At 58.3% G+C, this 16,815-nt stretch overlaps 8 protein-coding genes across 8 annotated transcripts; 4 read left to right on the forward strand and 4 right to left on the reverse strand.

Annotated features, from left to right (window-relative positions):
- Window positions 1-209: 209 nt before the first annotated feature.
- On the forward strand, window positions 210-1,814 carry B0I36DRAFT_321739 (uncharacterized protein). The gene is made up of 4 exons (XM_046153753.1): window positions 210-419; window positions 509-561; window positions 625-793; window positions 875-1,814. The coding sequence occupies exons 1-4, from the start codon at window positions 376-378 to the stop codon at window positions 1,518-1,520; spliced, it is 912 nt and encodes a 303-aa protein (XP_046014433.1). The 5' UTR covers window positions 210-375; the 3' UTR covers window positions 1,521-1,814.
- Window positions 1,815-2,100: 286 nt separating this feature from the next.
- On the forward strand, window positions 2,101-3,750 carry B0I36DRAFT_383428 (uncharacterized protein). Its single transcript, XM_046160957.1, has one exon. The coding sequence runs from the start codon at window positions 2,165-2,167 to the stop codon at window positions 3,683-3,685; it is 1,521 nt and encodes a 506-aa protein (XP_046014434.1). The 5' UTR covers window positions 2,101-2,164; the 3' UTR covers window positions 3,686-3,750.
- B0I36DRAFT_321743 (thioesterase-like superfamily-domain-containing protein) lies at window positions 3,721-4,789 on the reverse strand. Its single transcript, XM_046153754.1, has one exon. It carries the CDS (start codon window positions 4,756-4,758, stop codon window positions 3,790-3,792), a length of 969 nt encoding a protein of 322 aa, XP_046014435.1. The 5' UTR covers window positions 4,759-4,789; the 3' UTR covers window positions 3,721-3,789.
- Window positions 4,790-5,726: 937 nt separating this feature from the next.
- On the forward strand, window positions 5,727-6,024 carry B0I36DRAFT_362250 (H/ACA ribonucleoprotein complex subunit 3; the record flags this gene model as incomplete). Its single annotated transcript, XM_046158622.1, has 2 exons — window positions 5,727-5,901; window positions 5,996-6,024. The coding sequence occupies 2 exons, from the start codon at window positions 5,727-5,729 to the stop codon at window positions 6,022-6,024; spliced, it is 204 nt and encodes a 67-aa protein (XP_046014436.1).
- Window positions 6,025-6,783: 759 nt separating this feature from the next.
- Window positions 6,784-8,611, reverse strand: B0I36DRAFT_321745 (Nin one binding Zn-ribbon like-domain-containing protein). Its single transcript, XM_046153755.1, has one exon. It carries the CDS (start codon window positions 8,415-8,417, stop codon window positions 6,951-6,953), a length of 1,467 nt encoding a protein of 488 aa, XP_046014437.1. The 5' UTR covers window positions 8,418-8,611; the 3' UTR covers window positions 6,784-6,950.
- A 2,063-nt stretch (window positions 8,612-10,674) lies between these two features.
- On the reverse strand, window positions 10,675-11,223 carry B0I36DRAFT_362252 (uncharacterized protein; the record flags this gene model as incomplete). Its single annotated transcript, XM_046158623.1, has 1 exon — window positions 10,675-11,223. The coding sequence occupies one exon, from the start codon at window positions 11,221-11,223 to the stop codon at window positions 10,675-10,677; it is 549 nt and encodes a 182-aa protein (XP_046014438.1).
- A 1,338-nt stretch (window positions 11,224-12,561) lies between these two features.
- B0I36DRAFT_362253 (uncharacterized protein) lies at window positions 12,562-12,939 on the reverse strand (the record flags this gene model as incomplete). The annotated part of the gene is made up of 1 exon (XM_046158624.1): window positions 12,562-12,939. One exon carries the CDS (start codon window positions 12,937-12,939, stop codon window positions 12,562-12,564), a length of 378 nt encoding a protein of 125 aa, XP_046014439.1.
- Window positions 12,940-14,417: 1,478 nt separating this feature from the next.
- On the forward strand, window positions 14,418-16,428 carry B0I36DRAFT_321752 (uncharacterized protein). The gene is made up of 5 exons (XM_046153756.1): window positions 14,418-15,092; window positions 15,149-15,280; window positions 15,365-15,495; window positions 15,566-15,665; window positions 15,744-16,428. Exons 1-5 carry the CDS (start codon window positions 14,828-14,830, stop codon window positions 16,190-16,192), a joined length of 1,077 nt encoding a protein of 358 aa, XP_046014440.1. The 5' UTR covers window positions 14,418-14,827; the 3' UTR covers window positions 16,193-16,428.
- Window positions 16,429-16,815: the final 387 nt, after the last annotated feature.

The following is a 16,815-nucleotide window of genomic DNA, read 5'->3' on the forward strand; positions in this document are numbered from 1 at the left end:
GACGAGAGGGGCGGCCTGTCTCACTCAGGGTGCTGTCGGAAAGAGCAATGCGATATCTATTCCCTAGGTTATGGCAGACGTTGCCCATGCTGGAGTCGAAGGCCCACCACAAGGCGCTGAAGTGCAGGGTCCTGGCTAATGACTGCAGGGGTCCGCGCGGGGGGTGGGTGTGCTGGGCGGCTGGCCTCCATTATCACATGGCCTTATCGCCGAGGCTCATCGTGGACGAGAGTGTCCATTGCCATTTCCCTTTCGAGCTGACGCCAGCCACGGGAACCTCGCGCTGTATAACACCAGAGCCGTCTTCCAGGCACTTAACCGCTGTGTAGCAGTCAGCCGTAACCTCATCTCACCTACTTGGTCGACCTCTGCAAAATGGCTCACCCAGCGCCCGGCCAAAAGACGGTCCTCGTCACTGGGTGCGTGCCCCTCGTGTGGCCCAGCCTTGAGCTGTGGAGAGCAGACCACGCTTAGCCAAGGCGGCCCCCCGACTAACGTTTGATCCCAGATGCACGCCCGGCGGCATTGGCTATGCTCTGTGCATCGAGTATCAGAAAAGAGGTACCCGAGCCCAATCTCAGCAGTGACGCCGGCATCGACACACACTAATTCTCTGCGAGGCAGGCCTCTTTGTCATCCCTACCGCCCGCAAGCCAGATGTCCTCCACGACCTGGCGGCAAAGGGCATGCGCACCGTCGTGCTCGACGTGACAAAGGCCGACAGCATTGCCGCTGCCCATAAGGAGGTGGCTGCCATCACCGGCGGCAAGCTCGACATTCTCGTCAACAATGCGTCAGTTCTTCACCTGCCCTTTGACCCCTCTCTTCGTCTCCTTTGACCTCCAGCTCACTCTCTGCCTCTCGTGACGCAAAGCGGGCGTACACACACGCACCCAGCCACAGACCTCGACCTCGACGATGTCCGCATGACCTTTGAGACCAATGTCTTCAGCGTCATGGCCATGTGCAAGGCCTTCGCGGACCTCCTCATCGCCTCAAAGGGCCTCATCATCAACACCTCGTCCGTGTCCTCGGTGGCACCGTACTGCTTCGGCGCCGCCTACACGGCAACCAAGGCCGCCGTCGCCGCCTACTCGCGCGTGCTGCGCATCGAGATGCGCCCCTTTGGCGTGCGCGTCATGGTCACCATGACCGGCACCGTCATCAGCAACAACGCCACCCACAACAACCGCTACCTGCCCCCGGACAGCCTGTACCAGCGCGTCAAGGACCTCTTCGAGTTCCGCGTGACCTTCAGCCAGACCCAGGCGTCGATGCCCGCCGAGGACTACGCCCGGCAGCTCGTCACCAAGTCCCTGAAGCCCGAGGTGAACCTGTTCTGGCGCAACTGGTTCGGCCGCCCGGACTGGTTCTGGTACGGCGGCATGGCCAAGCTGTTGTGGTTTGGCCACTCGTTCCTAGGTGAGGCGTATGTCGACTGGGCCTCGTGGCCCACGTTCCGCCTCGCGAAGCTTCAGCGCATGGTCGAGGAGGACGACAAGCAGAAGAAGCTTGCCTAAACTTGATTCTGGGATTTGAAACAAAAAGCTAGGCAATTCAGCGCACCGGCGACGAAGGTCATGGGCCGGATTGTGGCTGCTAGCCAATATCTTTATGTGGTTCATCCGTCTTGAGCGAATTGAAGGCGACAAGAATCGTAGCACCCAGGCTATGGCATTAACAGGAATGCGGTGCTATGCATGGATTGCGCAGAGGTTGCTTTGCAACCGAAACCTGTCATGTCGAACGAATCACCGAGTTATTAGCTAGCCTTGTATCACATTTGGAGGGGAAAAGAAAGAAAGTCACTCTAGTTCCGGTCTTAGCGCTCCCGTCCCGCTGTTACATGTGATGCAACACAGGTGACCCCGATTACCCACTAGTGCATGTCTAACTCATGATGACGCATTACACGTTCCTTTATGAGAAGCCTCGAGCGTTCACCAGAACATGGCGTACGCCGCCTGTCCCCCGCTTGATATTTTATGGCCATCTAACACAAAGAACAATCGCCAGTTACTAGTGCAGCTCGTGATACGGAGATGCGCAGATCCATATTATTCCACTCCCAAAGCGCACGAACTGCCCAGTAAAACCCTGAAGTGAGCGCACAGAAACCCTTTAAAAAAGATCTCATTGCTTCCGCAAACAACACGAACCCACAATGGCGAGGACATCGCAGACCAAGGCAACAGCAGCTGCTGCTGCTGCTTCCACTGCAACGAAGCGCAGGAGAGGCAGCCATACGACGACGCCACAGCAGAAGAAACAGAAGCAGAAGCAGAAGCAGGAGGAGGAGGAGGAGGAAGTGAAGGGAGAGAGCGAGGAGGAGGGAGTGGAGGCAAAGACCGACTCCGCCGAGCATGCTGATTCCCAGCCCCAGCAGAACGGAGCAGCAGCGGCTGCAGGGCCCAAAGCAGCAGCAGAGAAGGAGGACGAGCAGGCGGAGCGAGACCAGGCCGCTCGCGAAAACGGGGATGCTGAGCCCGGCGACGAGAAGAAGGGGAAGGAGGAGGAGGAGACGCAAAAGGGCAAGAATAAGACGAAGAAGACCAATGCCACGACAAACACCAAGAAGAGGACCACAGCAGCAGCAGCGACAGCAAATGAAGACCAAAGCGAGGAGCATGAACAACAACCGCAACCACCCCCCAGCAAGAAACCCAAGAAGAACAGGGACCAGCATTCCGCCACCACCGGAACCCGGCAGTCCTCGCGCATCACCAACGCCTCGGGCACGCGAGGGAAGCCTACCAAGGAACAACTCCTGAGGTACCTTGTCAGCCCGGACGCCGAACACCTGTGCCGGCCCGATGACGAGGCAGAAGCCCTCGCATCATCATCTCCCTCCTCCTTCTCCTCATCTGGGAATCCTTCCAAGCAGCAGCAACAGGATATCAAAAAGACCTACGGCGGCCCGACCCCGCTCACGCCGTTCGAGGAGCTCATCTCGGCCATGATCCTCTCGCGGCCGATCAGCCACCGCCTGGGGTTGAGGACCATCCGCACGGTGCTGAACCCGCCGTACGGGTTCGCCTCTGCGCGCGCGGTGCGGGACGCGGGCGAGGAGAAGCGGCGCCAGGCGCTGTGGGACGCGCGGACGCAGCACAAGGACAAGACGGCCGCGCAGCTGGGCGGGGCGGCGGAGGTGGTGCTGGAGAAGTACTGCGGTGGTGGTGCAGGAGGAGATGCGAAGACAGCGGGCGAAGGGAAAGGGAAAGGCGGTGGCCGGAGGAGTAGTGCTGGGGCCAAGGGCGCCGGTAGTAGTGGTGGTGGTGGTGGAGGTGATGGTGATGCAGACGGGGAGACGCTCGCCGGGCTGGTGGCGCAGAGCGAGCAGGACATTGACGAGGTGCTGGACACGCTGCAGAAGGACATCAAGGGCTTTGGCAAGACGACGGGGGCGATATTCCGCAGGCGCATCCAGTGGCTGTGGGATTTTGCGTATCCGTTTGTGGACGAGCGGACGGCCGACGGGCTCAAGGAGCTCGGCCTGCCGATCCGCGCAGAGGCCCTGGTCGAGCTCCTGGGCGAGCACTGGGACAATGTGAAAGGAGCGGATCTCGCGGGGGATGACGAGGAGACGAGGAAGCGCCGGGCCTTTACAATCATTTTGGAGCGGGCAACGAATGCAAGGCTCGAGGGCAAAGTCGGGGATGTGCTGCATGCTGCGGCTCAGGTGTAATGTGAATCATCCCCTGGTGTTTCTTTCTGCGGTTTGGCTTTCGAGTCTGATAGTTCTAATTTGACGTCTAAAAGTCACAATACTGGTCTATCATGCTCTTTTTCTTACAAACTCGACTTTGCCGCTGGCTTCCTCAGGATACACTGCTGTGTCATGGAGGCCACCATCCTCCCTTGGTCATCATATAGCCTCCCCTCGCCGTACGATCTCCCAAAGTCCGCCGTCTGCAGCACGCGCTCCTTGAGATGCCACTCCTGCAGCCGGACCTGTGGCCTGAATATCCGCAGCGCGAAATCCAGCGTGGCCCACGACCCGACCTCCTCGATCTGAAGCCCGTGATGCACGAGCGGGAGGAACGCGAGCCCGCCGTCCATGAGGAAGGCCACAGCCGCGCACTGGGCCGCGTCGTCGGGGGGCGCCTGGTGCTCCTGGATCTTGTACCACTCGGCCGAGGTGCGCTCGGTGACGGGGAGGTGGTCCTGGGCGGTGGGGACGCCGCGGACGGTGCCGCCGAGGGTCTGGCCCGAGATGCTCTCTGGGCACAGGCGCAGGTCGTAGTACTGCTCCTGGTAGCGGTACATGGCCTCGTAGGGAGCTTCGACTTTTCCCGAGATATGGCCGGCCTCGACCATCTGCCTCTGCAGGGCGTGGCGGTCGGGACAGTCGTCGGGCTTGGAGTAGTGCATGCGGGGCGGGGCGCCGTAGACGAGCAGCGGCTGCTCGAGGGCGTGGAAGTCGCCGGTGAGCTCGATGACGGTGCGTGTGCGGCCGTCGGGCTGGAGCTGCGACACCTGGACGCGGCGGGTGGAAAACGACTTTGTGTCGCGCGTGCGGGTGACGAGGCAGCGCAGCCGGTGGTCGAGGTTGGCCGGCCCGTGGAAGTGGCCCAGCACCGAGTACAGCTTGTGGCTTGTCGGCACCGTCTGGCACATGGCGTGGATCGCTATCGCCATCGTGCTGCCCCCGTACGCAATCGGCCGCGCGTTGCCCATCCGGATCGGCAGCGACACCGACTCAAACTCGTCCGGGCCGACCTGCCGCGCGCTGATCTGCTCGGATATCGTGGCTGCCATAGCGGTGGTGGTGGTGGTGGTGGTGGTGGTGATGCTTGGACTGAAGGAAAGCACGCAGAACAGATACGAAACCTGCAAAGTTCAGAAGAGCAAACACGTATCTTCCAATTAATGTTGTGACCGTGAACTCGATCGTTCAGGATGGAGAGCAGCAGACCAGTGTTGGAGAAAGCGGTTGGTTGGAGATGGCGAGCCTCGGCATTACCCCAGATTCTGGCTTACTAGCCTGCGGGCATCGGCGTGGGGCCCGGCAGGGGTCCAGATCGGGGACAAATAGCCCGAACAGGATGTCGTGGATGGACAAAGGTATCGCTACAGACCGACACAAAGTCTGGACTAAACTTAGCAATAAGGAAACTCGAGATTTGAAAAGAGGAACTCGAAGCAATAGGCATCCGACCCCATTCATAAGTGCTTTGCAGTATGTATAAACGTGCCCCCAGCAAAGCAAGGAAGCCAGTAAATGTACTAGGGCACCGGCTGTGAAGGAATTATTCTGGCTCTCGGAGTGACTCACTTCAATCCTTGGAACATCACAAGGGCTTTTCTTCGTGTATCTCAAATATCCCAGAGCATCCCAATGTCAAGTTGATGAGGTGAACCGTAAGTACTTGGTGGACTGGTGCACTTTCCACCGCGCCCAAGCGTACCTAGGTAGGGCCCACTCTTGAGTCAGACCCACAATGCTCCAAGCGCGCAGGCCTTGCCAGCTGTCACGGTCTGCAGAACTTTTCCCAGCGCCCGGTCCCCCAAATCGCCAGTCCAGAAAAAAATTACGGGCAAGCAATTCTGCTCCAGAGCTTCAGTCCCAGTCCCAGTCCCCAACACCAAAACGACACCCACGCGCGCGCAACATCTTGACGAGCAACCACGACCACCACAATTCACCTACAAAACCCAATTCGCCCCGTCGCACACACACACCTCGTATACCCTAAGCAAGAAAAGGAAACAAAAACACCGCCACAATGCATCTCATGTACACCATCGACGAGAGCGGCAAGCGCACCTACACCCTCAAGAAGGTGCTCGCCGGCGAGGTCACAAAGTCGGCGCACCCGGCCCGCTTCTCGCCCGACGACAAGTGGTCGCGCCAGCGCGTCACCCTCAAGAAGCGCTTCGGCCTGCTCCTGACGCAGCAGAGTATGTCTGCTCCCTTGGCTCCTCTCTCCTTTTGACCTTGGGATGAAGAGAGATGAACAGATTTTGCTGACCATTGCATCCTCACACTCTACAGAGAACAAGACCTTTGAGACCAGCTCGTAAACAATGCCAGTAGACGCGAACTCTGCATCCCGCGGCCCCTGCCCACAGCCAATCGCTCGTCAGTTAGAGTACACGCGCCTCGAGAGGGCAGTACAGTCGACAAGAACAACAATTCACCGTTTCCAAATGCCCATTGCGATGTCTCGATATCTGATACCGCGCGGGCACAACGCCGCCGACGAAGTTGTGTGAACACACGATCAGATTAATGGGGCTGCTGTCGAGGACTATTGAGGCCGATTGCAGGCGTCGCACCTTTTAAGCTTTGGCGAGGGCACACGAAGGGACGGTGAGGGCGAAGGGCGGAGCACGCGGGATGTGAGAGCCTTCGTTTTTGGAAGAACAGGGCAGAACACACGTGTTTGCGGCTGGGTCCAAGTGAGGGTTTGGCTCGACTGGCCTTTCTTGCCAGTGCTGGCTAGATCTCTCCCCAAATGTCGGTTGGATAAAGGAAGCGATGGCGGAGATGGATCATAAAAAGGGGCGTTTAGTGGCGTTTTCTCGTTCTTCACTTTTTACATTCAATAGGGCGACATTCTTTGGGAGACGGCCAGAGATGAATTTCAAATCCTTTGAAAAAAGAATATTCTACGTTCCTTGGATGCACTGGACGATTATGAGTGGTTCTCGCAGCAGATACGTGGCATTCACCATCAGCACAGAGATATAGATGTGGGAACTGGACAACGTCGGGGAGTGGTCCTCGGCGGGTTCTCTCCTCCATGCCATTTGCACTTTCAAGACGACAAAGTACGAGAAGTTGAAGGCAAGTATAGAACGTTGGTCATTTATCTCATACCCTATCTATCCCTTTTTTTCCCGAACCTAAACGCCTTGAAACAACCCACACAAAACAGGGCCAGGAATAGCACACCACATCTACGCTCTCCTCTTCTTCGAATTCACATTCCTTCCCGCACCAACTTTTATCTTGCCCTGCCCGGCTCCCTGCCCCTCCGGTCTCCAGTGAGGATACTCGGCAGGAAGTCGTCGTCCATGAGATCCTTGACCCGCTGGCGCTGCTGCTCGGTGGACTTCTGGACGTACTCCTTCTGGTCCTCGGCGAGCAGCAGCTCCCTGCCCCAGCCCTGCTTGCCCCCGCCGGGCCCGCGCATCTTGCCGTTCGCCGAGCCGTGCACGGGCTTCGGGATGCTGTACACGTTGCCCCGGTTGTTCCACTGGTAGTTCTTCTTGAGGTGCACGGTGAAGTTGCCCCCCGCGTCGGTCGAGCAGCTCACCCGCGTCAGCGTGGGCTGCCCGCAGCGCGGGCAGAACTGCTTGCTCATCTCGCGCGTGATCTGGAAGCACCCGTGGCACCGGAGGACCCACGTCTTGACCCTGGTGATGCGCGCGAAGGCCGGGGAGACGAGGTTGAGGTTCATGCGCAGCGACACGTTCTGCATCGCGTAGTCGGAGGTGAGCAGCGCGGCCTGCAGCAGCTTCTGGATCGGCTGCTCGGGGGCGGCGGCCCGGTCTTTCTGCTGCTGCTGCTTGAGGTTCGAGGGCGTGATCCAGCCGTCTTCATCGTCGTCGTCGTCGTCCTCTTCCACTACCTCCGCCTGCGCGTCGGCGGATTGTGTGGTCTCGGCAGTGCTTGCTGTTGTTTCGGGTTGCTCCGCGGCCTGGCTTTCTGAAGCGGAGACACCCCCCCGAGGCTCTAGAGTCAAGGAGTCCAGCTGGTAAGTCACGGCCTCCTGCGCAAGCGGTGGTACTTGCTGCCCCGCCTGTTCTGACTTGACCTCGCCGCCTTCTGCCTCCTTCTCATTGGTCTCGACCTGCTCGGCGGCAGCCTCTCCCGCTGCTGGAGCCGCAGCATTCGCCCCCTCCTCCTTACCCGGCGGCTTGCCATTCATGCCCTTCTGCCCGGGCGTCCTCCGCAGCCGCCAGTCCCCCCCGTTGCGCTCGCACTCGAGCTCGTACGTCAGCGCGATGAGGTGGATATCGGGCCTGCTCAGCACCTCGAGGTCGCCGGTCCGCCGCGCAAAGTCCTGCACGAACTTGACGCTCTCGGGCTTCGGGTTGCGCAGCTTCAGGAACGGCAGGAGGGTCGTCTCGACGCGGCTCCGTGTCGCGGCGTCGCGGATCTCGGTGATGACCGAGGGCAGCGTCCACAGCTCGACGGCCTGGCCGAGCAGCGTGCTCACGGGTGGGTCGTTCTTGATGATCGGGCCCGTGTCGACGACGAGTGCGTGTATCGGCTTGGGTGGTTCCGAGGCGGCTGTGTTGGGCTGTGCGGAGGGTTTCTCTTCCGAGTCCAGTGGACTGCTAATGCTGCTCGAGACATCTTGTTCTGTCTGGGCTTGTTCGGAGGCTGAAGGTGTGGGCTCGGGTTGGGCTGTGGTCTGGTCGACCTGCTGAGCGAGGCTTTGCGCCTGCTCCGGTGGCGAGGCCATCTTGAGCGAGTTGCTGGTGGAGAGCTGGCGGTGTGGTAGTAAAGAATAAAACCTGAATATGACTGATCCTGCCTTGGTGATATGAAACAGAGCTCGAGATGAACTAAATTGTCACAGTGGACCATCACCCATCATCCATCGCCTCGAGGAGGGGTCCGGAAAGTCTGCTGCCCAAGAAAAAAAACATGGTGGGGTGCACAGCCGATAAGATAAGAAGCCCAAGCCAAGCAAGTATGGTCACTTGCACTAACTCCGTCAAACTCCGGCAGGCCCACGCCCCCCCCCCCCCCAACCACTACAAGGACAACAGCTGAACAGCTGAACAGCTGAACGTCCTCCGTTGATTCCCACCACTATTCTTGATTGATTCAAGGCTCGACTCGCCTAGCAGTCCCGGATGTGACTAGTAGGGGGTTGCTCGGCGCCTCGCGATCTCGATGGCAAAGCTTGGCTTACGCATGAGGTCTGTGGATCGCCAAGACTGGTACGCCACCGACTCGAATGACTCCAGGACGTCGGTACGCTGCATGCTGCAAGCCGAGCATCATGCTCCCCCGTGCAGGTACATGGCAATCATTTGTGGCCAGGACACACAAGGAGCTTGTCGTCCGTGTAGGTCCCAACCTAAAACCACCAGTTAGGACCAAGCACTAACACGCAGGAAAGAGAAGGGTGCCACACCAGTTGGCACGAGTCTCAGCCAAGACCAGCAAGATCAGCGCCCTTTCGCGCCCTAGGACATCCGGGGTGAATCCCAAAGTAGGAAGGCCCACGCTCCCGGCTGTGTTGGTGTGTATGATCGTGCCCTCTCGCGCATACCAACCAGTGCAGAGATGTCCAGCCTTGACCCAAGCAAATATTACATAGTCCCTGGACGCCATCACGGCCCGACCTCCACCCAGTCCGCGGGGAGGACGGGGGTGGATCTCGAACGGTATAATTACACGAATACGTCGAGGCCAAGCCCTTGAGTCCGAGAGACCGATGATGGTTGTCGACTACAGCTTGCACCTATGGTAAGTAAGATGACTATGGAGCTGTGCAAAGCCACCGACAGCCAAGCTTCTGCTCGCCCGATGCCTTGCAGACGTTCCGAGGTCGGACGTCCGTCAAAAGCCTGCTCGAGCTGGCCCAGTGAAGCGAATCTAGACTGCGAGAGGTATAATTGACATTCCAAGGTTTATGGCCCACAAACAACCGGCTTGCTGCAAGCCCACGGGGATGTCCCAGAGGAGATAACTCCGGCTGTCTTGAGTGCCCATCTTTTTCAGGCCCTTCAGCCTCACGCAAGCCAAGCTGTGTCGGGCTGGCATGCGAAGCCCCCAAACACCTGCAGCTAGAAGAAAGCACTAAATTTCTCCGCCGATGCATTGCTATAACAGCACTAATGCACGTTGCCGTCGTCCAAAGCCCCGGGCCGACAAGCTACCAGCCTAGGTCGACCACACAGCTCAATCCACGGCTGACCAGGCTCTCTCTCACACACACACACACACACACATCAACTAGAGATGCGCGTCACGACAAGTCGGTAAAGCATGTAGGCCATCCACTTTGCCTGTCTTGTGTCCTTCTTGTCTCGCGGCCCGCGCGTCATTTCTAGGACGCCCATAGGCTTGTAGCTAGCCCAAGCTGCATGTCACAGCTTCAAGCCACCATTCCCAGGTCGGCCGGGACAAACGATACAAAAGAATGCCAAGAGCCGCCAAGGCCTCCCAAGCAGGAAAGAAACAAAGAACAATAGAGACGGATCATTGCGCCTCTCACTCTCGTACCCCTCTCGCTTCTCCTTCCCGCGCCACCACCACCATCTCGCTCTCCAAGAACAAAGAGGAAACCGGTGCCACGGAATAAACCTTGAAAAGAAAAGAGGCAGTCACACGCTTGTGGCGGTATGTGCGTAATATTTTGTTTTAAAAGAAAAATGTGTTTTCATTACTTGATAAAGGAGTGTGTCGTTGTGGGTAATACAGATTATTAGTTCCCCGGGGCTCTGAATCTGGCGCCGCCATGGCGTGTACGAGGCGCGATTACTTGCTTGCTTGCTTTGCTGCTTCTGTCCTCTTCTCTCCCCTCCGCGTTCAAACAACCCAAGGAAACCCCCCACAAGCACGTCCCTATCCCAGGCTCGCTGCCCACTCATTAATCTCACTTCTTTCTCGGGGGTCGGTAAACATCCAGTTCGTAGACAGGCTTCTGCAGTATGCTGAATGTAGATCGTTGACGATGTGCAAAAACCTCTGCAACATCCCACCCGTTACTGGAACCAGCTCTTGACCCAGTCGACCACGGCACGGCGATAGGCACCATAGCTCGGGTAGCTCGACAGGCCGGCGCCATCGCCGCTGCCAGACCCGTCATAGCTGCCGTAGCTCGGGTAGCTCGCCAGATTGGCGCCCTCGCCGCTGCCAGCACTGCTGCCAGCACCACCGTAGTCGCCGTAGCTCGGGTAGCTCGCGAGGTTTGCGCCCTCGCCACTGCCACCAGAGCCGGAAGAACCGCTGCCAGCACCGCCGTAGTCGCCATAGCTCGGGTAATTCGCGAGATTGGCACCGTCGTCACCGCTGCCGGAGCCGGATGAGCCGCTGCCAGCACCACCATAGTCCCCGTAGCTCGGGTAGCTCGCGAGGTTCGCGCCCTCGCCGCTGCCAGAGGAGCCGCTACCGGCGCCGCTATAGTCGCCATAGCTCGGGTAGCTTGGCAGGTCTCCGCCTTGGGCCACGCGCTTGCTGCTGCCGGCGGTGTTGGGAGTCGGTGCGGCCAGTACTGCTGTGGCAGTCAGGACTGCGAGGATTGTGGACTTCATGATGACGGGGGCCTTTTTTCGTTTGTGTGTAGGGGATGTGATAGGTGTTAAAGCGAAAGAATGGGTAAGTAAGTACGGGGCAGTCGGAGGGCCGGAGTATGTGTTTGATTATTATATGTGAACGAGAGCTTGGCGAGAAGGGGCCGAGAGATATTGGTTGTGGACCAGTCCGATGAAGAGAGACAGACGAGAGAGTGAGAAACGAGTCGATGGCAAGCAGGTCGGGGCACCCATGCTTCTTTTTGTATGTCCAGCAAACCTTATGTTTATAATATGCCTTCGCGAAAGGGTGTTTTCGCGTTCGAGAAAAAAATAAAACACGGCAGACGATCTAGTCTCGGCGCACGCCATGATCGTGTGTCACGCGACGTGCCAAGAGGGCCGACCTGCATTCCTTTCCTACACGGCCTGGTGAACGCCCATGTGGCAACGGGCTAGCCTTGTTCCCTCCACGCCATTGGCGACATCTCCGAGTGCCTGCGCGAGGCTGAGAGCACCGGACTCCCCCGTCGGGATTGGACTGGTGCTACGCGAGAGGCTAGTCCGGCGTCGCGTGGACATCCGCGGCTCGAATGCTTGACCGTGTCAAACTCAAGGTTGATCGCCAATGGGGGCTGTATTGGCAAGCAGAACCTAATGAGAGGCGTCGGCGGCGGAAGAAATCATACGCCGTCATGGGGCAGCGCGACCGGCTTCGATGTCGGGCTCAGAAGGCACCGATGGTCGAGCGAGTGAGCGAGTTTTGTTGGCCTCGAGTTCGAGCTCCGTGTGATATCCCGTGCAGCAAAGCTGGTCACGATGAGAAAAGCATTGAACGCCTCGACTGAGCAATGCTCACGTGCTGGACCCACGCCCACCCAGAGCATAACACAAATAGGAAAATGGGCTGACCTGGGCTACCGGCATGCATGATCTTTGATGATTTCCTATTCTGGCAGCCGATATAGCGTGAGGGGGTGTGGCTGAGCGCTGCTCCTGCGGGCGAACTCTTTTCTACACGATTGGACATAAATCACTTTGCCCCCCCCCACCCCTTTGAGCTTTTCTCAATGGTCGAGCTCATGGAAGAACAAGCATTGGCCATGACACGCCGTGACCAAGTTGACTCAGATCATTCAAATGGCACATTCAGAGTTGACCACAGTAATTTGAAGGAATGTATAGTATTAATGATTAAGGAGCGTTATTTCAAACGGGTGGCATCCCACGTTTGACGGTTCTGATGCGTATTCTCTAGGGTGTGCCCTCGTGATGCTTTCCTGCAAGGACAGACTCGTGGTATTTCGTGTCGCTTCGTAAAAGTGTAAAACAGAGAAATCGTCAATGGCAGGGTCGCATCTACTGGAACCAGCTCTTGACCCAGTCGACAGCGCGGCGGTAGGAGCCGTAGCCATGGTAGCTGGGGAGGTTCGACCCAGCGCCGCCGTAGCTTCCGTAGCTAGGATAATTGCCGTAGTCTCTCTTCTCCTCAGCCTCATTGGGCTGGGCCTCGCGCTTCTCCTTGTAATGACCGTAGCTAGGGTAACTCGGGAGGTTCTCCCCAGCGCCGTCGTATTTTCCGTAACTAGGATAGCTGGCGGGCGCCGACCCAGCGCCCTGATAGCTTCCGTAGCCGTCGTAGCCGCGCTTGGCAGCATCTGTGTCCTGTGTGTTGGGCGTGGGAGCGGCAAGGACGGAAGTGGCACTGGCCAAGACGGCAACGGTCGAAAGCTTCATGATGGAGGACGGAGTGTCTGACTTTATGGGCAAGTAGTAGGAGTGAAGACGGCGAGTTGGTTGAGGAGCAAGTGACTAGTGATGATTCAGGGAAGATGAGTAGATCGAAGAATTCGACGCTGACGCGGCCGTTGCTCTTCATTTATACGACGACACATGTAGGCTTCGTGCTCGGGGAGTGTGGGATGCCCATATGCCTTGGTCCTCGTCTTGGTAGAGGGCCCAGGACCCTTTGCAGCTCAGGACCCCGGAACCATCAGTCATGCCCCAGTCCAGAGTGGTATGGGTTGCGTTGTGACACGAGATTTTCAAGACACCCAGTCGTCATGGCCACAGGCTATCGACGAGTGCAGGTGCGCCGTGGGTGCGCCGTGGGTGCGGAGTTGCACATCCGAGCATCTTGCTGGGGAGGGTGCCGAGCCCGCACAACGTGCGTCTGACTACAGGCCAAGGGTCGTGAGCGGGGTGGAAAGAGGTCTATTCCGGGCCTCGCACGCAAGGGATTCAGCTGAGCCGCGCTGTGCCGCTAGGACGAGGACAGCTGGCTCTGCGCAAGTGCAAGATCGGCGGGGGCGAAGACACTGTCGAGAATACAGTTCAACACACCGCCTGCTTGGGCAACGAGCCGTGATGGCGGCCGCGGGCTCTCTTTTGCGGTGCGGTGCTAGACTTGTGGAATGAAGTGGCCCAATCGGAGGCAGGGAGGCGAGGTGCTGGCCGGGGCCGCAAGCAGCAGAGCTGACGGTGACGGGCTGAGGAGCGGACATGAGGCCCAAGACGTGCTGAGTGCGTGCAATTTGGACATCGTGTAAGTCAGTCAATGGGCGGGTTGCTAGCACGTGCATGGATGGGCATCTGCATGCAAGTGTTGTCCTCTCGAGTGGGGCGCCTGGGTGTCTTGGAGTCTGGGGAAGGAGCAGGGATGGGAGGGCCCCACCCGGGCTGACAGCTGCAGATCTGCGCCTTGCCTGGCTGGGCTAGCAACTTCAACTGGTCCCCAAATGGTCCCCAGCCAGCCTCTTCCTTACTACTTGCTGTACACACTACACGAGAAGCGGGAAGCCCGGCTGCCCCCAAAGAGGCAGGGATCACGACGCCTTGCCCAACACGATGGGCACCCCGGCTGCGCCGTGTGCTGGCTCGAGCCAGGAACCTTGATGTGAGACCGCACGCTAGTGACCTGCTTACGAGTAGCTACCAAAGGCCTGGTGCAAACGACATCGTATCTGCGTGGAAGGCGCCATCGTCCCGGCGGGCCCCACTGCAAGTGCAACCTGCCAGCAGGGGCGACCCTGGGCGACCGCCGCCGTCCGTGGGGTCTTTCCTCTAAGGCTGAGCAACAGCAGCAGAGACAAGACATCGTGCCAGCAAGCATACGCTACGCATCCCCTTTGCGGCCATGCCGTCAGCACGGCACGCTCTGCCGTCATCGTCACGGCCCCGGGGTGACTGACCTCAAGGGCTCTAGCTCCCGCATATGCTGCTCTTCTCCTCTTCTCTCCCCGCGCCAGCGTGGGTATTATTGGCAACAACTACGAAATTACTACTGGGCGGATCCTCTAGCTCGTGTCCAGCGGCTGCCCCTCCCACGCCCGGTAGGGTGACACACCACCCCTGTTGGAGCGACCTTGTTGTCTCGGTCTTAGACTTCGCGTAGACGGATCCAGCCTGGTCCTCTGGCAGAAGCGCCATGCCCATTCTCAACCACTGCAACCGGGCTGTGGCTTCGCGCCCTCGCTCAACACTTTGGACCTCGGGCTCACTCTTGACTCTCTCTTCTCTACAAACAGTCTCTTCCCAATCGCCCAGCAAACTAGCGTTCCGGCAGCCCGAGCTTACCCTTTTCCTTCTCTTCCATCGATCTGTTGCAAGTCGGTAGCTGCCCATCATGAACAGGAACAAGGAGGAGGAGCAGACCGTGCCTCTCACCAACGGGGCCGACGATGATCTCGACTCAGAGTATGGCTCACAGTCGTCGTCAACACCTTTCAACGGACGACGTGCCCACAAGAGGCGCAGCACATGCAGGACATACTGTTGCACCGTCATTGGTTACGCTGTCTTTGCCACCATCTTCATCTTCATCGGCGCCCAGATCACACGCCACAATCTCGACCTCGACCGCCGTTGCTCCAGATACACAACCAAGCACTGTAAGTCGCGTCTGCCCCGCGTGGTATCAAGCAGCAGCTGACCAGGGCCACTCAAGCACCCCTCGTGGACCATGTCGCCATCAAGTACACCGACCAGAAGTTCAATGGCACCTTTATGAAGGAAGACATCTACCGGCAGCCTGCCTCGCCCGAAGTCGATGAAGCATGGACTGCACTTGGCGTAGACGGTATGAGCCTGTGTACCCCCCGCGCGCGCCCCATAACAAGACTTCCATCCATAGTTACCGCAGCTGACAGGTGTATCGCGACAGCACGTCCAGGCATCATCTCGAAAGCGGAGGGCTTCGCGAGCGGTCTCGGACCGGGCCATGTGCAAGTCTCTGAAAAATATGGCGGCGGCTTCATCGTCAATGTCGAGGCAATGCACCATCTTCACTGCCTGGTAGGCCACCTTCTTTTGATACTCGCCAGCAGCACTCAATGATATGCTAACACATTCTACCTGCGTGCAGAATCTTCTCCGGCAGTCATTGTACTTCAACTACCCTTACTACAAGAAGCTGGGCCAGGGTGCATTCGTAAACGGCGACGATATTGTGCAGCTTCATGTTAGTAAGTAGCTTCTAATTGTGGCCCAGAGTCTGCTCTCCCACTACCAGCAGCTAACACGTCTTCTTTCTCTCTTCACAGCGCACTGCCTCGACACTGTCCGCCAAGTGCTCATGTGTAATGCCGACACGGGCATTCTGGGCCAGGTATGGTCCGTTGCTCAAGGAGGCGGCGAGCACAGCCACCAGCTCGGCCAGCACCCAAGCCACCCTGTTGGGACTGGCAGCCACGCTGATGGCGGCAGCGAAAGCCACGACGGCGCGGATGGTGACAATCACCGAAGCCGCAGTAGTCCCCGTACCAACTCCAGACTCCGCCGTGATGGCGGCGGGCACGAGAGCCAGGATGAGGGAGCGGTCGACCACGACGTTAAACCCCAAGCGTTCCCGGACTTCAAGACGGTGCACAAGTGCAAGAACTTTGACGCAATCCGGGAATACGCACTCGCCATCCAGGCCCCTGACCAAGCGGTTCCACCCGACTTTTTCGTTCCCGCGGATCCTGATTACATCGTCATGGGCACGCCATGAGTGCAACAGCCTGTGTTTGTGTGGGCCGTTAATTTCAGCGAGCCATCAGGTTCTTGTGGTCGGCTATGCTTCCGTTGGTTATCATGTACGAGTAAACTACAATAATTTAATGAAATAAAGAAATACATATGAACCAAAGTTGGTCGGCTTTCCTGGCTCTCTTCTCCAAAGCGTCTCTGTATGCAAGAAGATTCCCTTACCCATCGTACGGATTGGCCAAGTTGCTTGGACGGAGGTCCCTGCCGCCTCCTCGACAAGTGTCTGCTGGAAGTGCTCTTTGCATGACGACAAGTGGTCGGCGTTGCGCTCCTCGACCGTGTCGGGACTGTGGCAATGTCCTCCTCTGTTCATACCATGGCTGGCGCACAAAGTAAAGGCTGGGGCCGGGACGAGGAGAAACGCCTAGGATGGGGTTGTACTGCTTTGATGACAGAGGGGGTGAATGACACGACCCAAATGAGGCAGAAGTAGTTGAATAGGTTCGAAGCACAAAATCACGGGTTGAAATTCACACACCTATCACTCTCTGGCGGGACGAACCCAACACAGAATCAGGAACTTCGGTGTGCCTTCGCGCCGTGTCTGCCGGGCCGGGCACCACCAGAGCAGCACCACCAGCGGAG

Source organism: Microdochium trichocladiopsis (genome assembly GCF_020744255.1).
Source record: "Microdochium trichocladiopsis strain MPI-CAGE-CH-0230 chromosome Unknown B0I36scaffold_4, whole genome shotgun sequence".
Classification (NCBI taxonomy): Eukaryota; Fungi; Ascomycota; class Sordariomycetes; order Xylariales; family Microdochiaceae; genus Microdochium; species Microdochium trichocladiopsis.